At 34.1% G+C, this 5,554-nt stretch overlaps 1 protein-coding gene across 1 annotated transcript in view; it reads left to right on the top strand.

The window, feature by feature from the left end:
• The first annotated feature begins 904 nt into the window (after positions 1–904).
• LOC112512165 (sodium/hydrogen exchanger 4-like) overlaps positions 905–5,554 on the top strand; it is a 9,106-nt gene continuing 4,456 nt past the window's right edge. The window contains exons 1-6 of the mRNA XM_025118027.1: positions 905–2,439; positions 2,583–2,701; positions 3,481–3,578; positions 4,323–4,382; positions 4,982–5,028; positions 5,119–5,399. Of these exons, the coding sequence (XP_024973795.1) occupies positions 2,275–2,439; positions 2,583–2,701; positions 3,481–3,578; positions 4,323–4,382; positions 4,982–5,028; positions 5,119–5,399 (770 nt within the window). The 5' untranslated portion in view covers positions 905–2,274. The remainder of the gene's footprint in view (positions 2,440–2,582; positions 2,702–3,480; positions 3,579–4,322; positions 4,383–4,981; positions 5,029–5,118; positions 5,400–5,554) is intronic.

The following is a 5,554-nucleotide window of genomic DNA, read 5'->3' as shown; positions in this document are numbered from 1 at the left end:
CTTCCCTTTTGTAAAGGTTTTATCTTCTTAAAAAATTAACTTAACACAAATCTATATCTGTATATTTAAATATGCCGCCATGGACGGACCTACTATAGGACCGTATTATTGATTCGTCGAAGGGTAAAAAATTTTAGGTTCGTGAAAAGTGCAACCGTTTTAATTTGTTGTGTGTTACCGTATGTATTTTGAAACTACAATGAAAATAAATTTTATTTGGTAGAGTTGGTTTGCAAAGCTTTTATTACACCCCATATCCAAGTTCAAAGTCCGTTAATGTCATTTTCTTAGTCAAACGGTGTCACCGTTTGAAAAAGATTCGTATATTTGTTTCTTATAGTCAAACGGTGTCATCGTTTAAAAAAATTTCTCTATATTTTTTCTTATAATCAAATGGTACCATCATTTTAAAAAAATTATAGATATATTCCTGATATGAAAAATATCGTCACCGGACATCAGCATAATGTAAGGCACTTGTTATAACGACTTTTATGACCAGATAAAAACCCATATCGATCCGGGTTTTTAGKTTTATTTTAACCGACTAAACCAAAAACTCAAATCATATCCATTAAACCGGATTTTTTCAATCAATCTGGTTCAGTCCGTGTGCAAATCTAATTCTTGGTAGTTGTACATCCAACGGTCAGGAAACAACCGGTTCCAGGAGATGCTTCATGATCCGTGTAACACCAAAACAGAATATAAATCATTTCTATTATAATTGTTCCTTTCGCGGGTTTTCAAAACTTGATTTCTCCGCTTCCTTATTTCGTTTGATCGAAGCAAATGAAATATTTTCGTTTGATACCTGTTGAACTCTTCTTGCTGATCAAGGAACCCTAGATTTCCCAAAAATGTTAGGTTTATCTTGAACCACAACCTTTTGATTCTGCTCCAAAAGGAATTTTGATCAGGCGTAGATGCAGTTCAATCATTCGTCACGATCAACATACGACCTTTTTGATTGAGGTAATTGCTATTTGTATCGTCTTGCTTGATTTTGTTTTCTTTTCCTGTTTTCCATCTCTCTATATATGTGATTTAATATGGCAATGATGCTGAAAACAATTAAAATTCTGTTAAGTTTGATGATTAAATGGATAACTAACTTGAGGACATTTAAGAACAGTAGGTTGGTTTCTTAAAACTACAAAAATGCAGAATTAATTACAAGTTATATCTAATACCAGTCTCGTAATAGCTCTGAATAGATWGAATTCGTGGGCACAAGTTAGAATGAAACAATATGAGGATCAATATGGTATGAGTAGGAGCCCACTGGAGTATAAATTTGATCTTTTAAATTATGTTAGGATATGTGGAAATTGAAACCGATTAAATCTCTCTCTACCAGGGTCTTCATGGAAACAATTGTTCTACTTTTTGAGGTAGAGATCAGGAATTCCACCCCCGACCTCATATCCAGGTGGGATATACTGGGTTTGTTTGGTTTGGTTTGGTTTGAATCTCTATCTAAAGAKCCCTTACAAGTAAAAAGAATGTTGGGAACTGGTACCAGAACRTTCTCGAGTACCAATATCACAATCGAAAAACAATAACACGGAATATACAGAGGATTGGCAAACGTATACTAACAACGAGAACAACAAATACAAACACAATGGCAATGATCAAAACAACCAAACTAACAATAGCAATGTAAATCCAACCACAAAAYGAGATTTAATGTGGTTCCACTATCGATGTGGTAGTGTACTTCCACAAAAGAGGAGATGAGTTGTATCAACTAAAGAATCAAACCAAATACAAAGTGTTACCTTACAAATGTGATCAAGAAGCTCAAGATCTTCAGAAGCTTGCTAAAAACAGAAATACAAGGATTTGATAATTGATWTGAATCAAATAAAGTTACTGAGACCATGAAACTTACCCGTTCAGGTCACCTTTTTCTTTTCCTGAACTATGGAAGTGTGTATGCTAAAAGATGGTGTACATTTATTCTCCCTGTTCAGTAAAAGTTTGTGACTGGCATTATCCCAGTATATTACTAAACACAAAATTTGTTTTTTAATTGCACTGTGTATACAACTTACAAATTTTGAGTTTACTAATTCATGGTAGTCAAACAATATCCCTTTTCTCTAGAACTGGAGGAGGATCATCAACGTTGAACTGTAAATGTAGGTAGTTAAGAGGATCTTGTTTTGATATTTGGCTTAAAATTGAMTTTGTTTGACACATGGCACACTATTTCAGGATCTCGTTTCATTATTCAGTTTCTTGGCCAACCTGCAAAGTGAGTTCGATATGAGCTCCATAGAAGCAAGTTGCAGCATAATGACTTCAGATCCGGAAGCAGACTTTGTACACCACATAGCCTTATTTGCAGCCCTTCTTTGTGCTTGCATAGTAATTGGTCATCTCCTTGAAGAAAGTAAATGGATGAATGAATCTATAACTGCTCTTGCAATTGTGAGTTATCGGCTTCATATATGAAATGTTGGTGTGCATAGTAAGGTTTTGCTTTTGTTTGGTTRTGCAATTCATATTTTTCAATGTAAGTATTACATAACTTTTGACAAGGCAAGTGTTATGAAACTGTATTCTGCTGACAGGGCTTAGGCACAGGAAGTATTATTTTACTAACTTCTGGTGGTAAAAGCTCGCACATAATGGAATTCAAGCAGGAGTTTTTCTTTATATATCTCCTTCCACCAATTATATTCAATGCTGGGTACATTCTMTCTATCTTCTGTTGTTCTTATTCTTTTTCAAGGATTTGAATATTGTCAATTGATTGTATGATGCCTATTTTGGAGTGTGGGCGTCTGGTTAGACTGCAATATTGTTTTATTACCAGCGCGAGTATGTGACATGGGAAATTATTGATTGTCTTGTATTCATAATATTATTTCATCTTGCCAAGATAAAAAGATCACCATCTTTGACTTTCTTATTTCCTGTGTTGAGAGCTTGCTTTTTTGTAAAAGTAGTAGTCACTTTGAGCAATTCCCATATTTCAATGATCCACCATCGTTGAATCAACCAATTCTTTTAATMAAGCAATGTGAATAGCCTATGTATATTGGTCTTGGTTCTACAATGCTTCATATTGATGCCGTTTGGTGAAGATTATCTTTTGGTTGTATGCTCTACTTTTTTACTGAATGGTTATTCGATTAATGTGATGTATATGCACATATTTCTAATATACTCCCTYTGTCTCACAAGAATTGGAACATCTTTTCTGTGTGTCCCATAAGAATTGAACTATTTTTTCCGGGAGCATTCGTAGATGAATTACCAATTTCTCTTCCTTATAAAAGTAAATATTCTTCATTCGGTTCTCAAGCTTTACTTTTATAAATAATATGCTTATAGGGTCAAACATTGCATCTCTTAWYWGACATGGGGTAATTAAGTTCCCCTGCAGAAAACATTCCAACATCTTTCATTCATGYGTCTCTTGTTTACATTTCTCAAAATTTCTGATCTTGGTTAATTATTTACCAGGTTTCAGGTTAAAAAGAAACAATTTTTCCAGAATTTCACGACTATTACCTCATTTGGAGCCATTGGTACTTTGATATCCTTTGCCATCATTTCGTTTGGTATGTTAAGATTCTTAATTATCCCTGTCTAAAATAATTATCTGTTTATGTTTACATTTGGGTATCCGATTTTGATTGCAATGCTTTATTGTATATGTGGTTGATTGCCTCATGTGTTGTCTCTATACACATCAGTCCTCAGACAGCATAAATGTATGTAGATGCACACATGTGGCAACATGCTTATAGTTCCTTATTGTTGTAAACTTTAGGCAAATTAGATTTATTTATTTGCTCGTCATTCATGGCATTGTTGTCTAGTAGACGATGCATTTTAAGGGCATTGTTGGAATTATTACCATGAATTTTTACGATAGCCTCATTTGTTCAGCTTTAGACTGTTCATCTAATGACAGAAAATATAACATGTTGGATGCATACCTAATACCATCCAAAAGGATCTGTCCTTCAAACTTGAAAAATAATGATACCATGTTGGTTATCCCTACTTTGTCTGAATGTCAACTCAAAAATGCAAAATTGTGGTTGCAGGTATATCGATATGGTTAAGAGTGCCTTTAGCTTGGATGAGAGTATTGGTAATATTTATTTAGTTGTTTGCTTGTGCCCTTGTTCAAATGAGCTGGTGATATGTAGAGAATAGCTTTGGAGTAATAGAGCATATACTAGTGATATTTGCTTAGATTATAGTATTATTAGTCTGGTGACTGAATTTGCTGAACATCAATCACATTTACATTTGCTTATATGTTTTCTTAGATTGTAACTTAAATTTGAATTCAGGTGCGACACGTTTGTTCCCTAAACTGGGCATTGGTTACCTTGACATGAAGGATTATCTTGGTATGTATGTCTTTTCCTTTCAATTTTCTTATTGTCACACCCACCCACCCACAAATACGCATACGCATACGCATATATATATATATATATAGAGAGAGAGAGAGAGAGAGAGAGAGACAGAGAGGAGGATTAAACGAGAACATGGTCAAAAAAGAGAACACGAGAACAGCCAAATCACATGTGATTTTGCACTGAAATCACATGCGATTACATTGAAGCATCTAGAGTCATTGCTCATTCCTGCTCATGCTTGGTATAACATCAGATATTTAGAGTTGATTTGTCGATAAAYAGATTCATTCCGAATATATTACTATACAAGTTTAGTGGTGCATGGGAAAGACGCTTTAGTCAGTGTTTTTGGTTCTCCGAGGTATCAAAATGTAGACAAACTGTGATATAATTTACTGATGGTTTTATTTTTACACTAGATCAAATAGTTCATTACAACACTTGTTCTTGTTATCTGTTTGAGTCTTTTGCATGTTTTATGTTTCATTATATTATATGATTCTGGGAAATGTTCTTATTTTGAATCTGGATCATGTTTTGCTAACCTATTCATTCAAATTGTTGTCTTTTGGTCTAATTGTGGGAAGCACTTGGAGCCATCTTTTCTGCAACAGATTCTGTTTGCACTTTGCAGGTAACGATGTCTTAATGAATCAGTGATTGCTAATGGAGTAGAGAAAGGTCATAGATCATTATCACAATTAACTTGGTATCCAATTGACAGGTTCTTAATCAGGAAGAAACACCACTATTATACAGTCTAGTATTTGGGGAGGGTGTGGTTAATGATGCCACATCTGTGGTACTTTTCAATGCAATTACGAAATTTGACCTATCAGACATGAATACAATCATTGCCCTAAAATTTGCTGGAAATTTCTTGTCATTATTCGTGTTAAGTACTTTGTTGGGAGTTTCTGTAAGTCTTTCTTCTCTCTCTCTCTATCCCTCTCTCTCTATATATATATATACACACATACACATATATTTATCTTTTGTTAATCAGTAATTTGATTGCTTATGTTTTAAGATGTATGGTCCATTATTATTTCATACTTGGCTTTTATTTTTGCTCTCGAATAACACTTTACTATCTACTTCACTAGGTGCCGGTTCAAATAAGACGACTAAATGTTGTGAGAAGGTAAGAAAGGAAGATT

This window comes from Cynara cardunculus, assembly GCF_001531365.2.
Source record: "Cynara cardunculus var. scolymus isolate 2C chromosome LG 5, CcrdV1, whole genome shotgun sequence".
NCBI classification, from domain to species: domain Eukaryota; kingdom Viridiplantae; phylum Streptophyta; class Magnoliopsida; order Asterales; family Asteraceae; genus Cynara; species Cynara cardunculus.
This window is presented reverse-complemented; position numbering and strand designations above follow the sequence as displayed.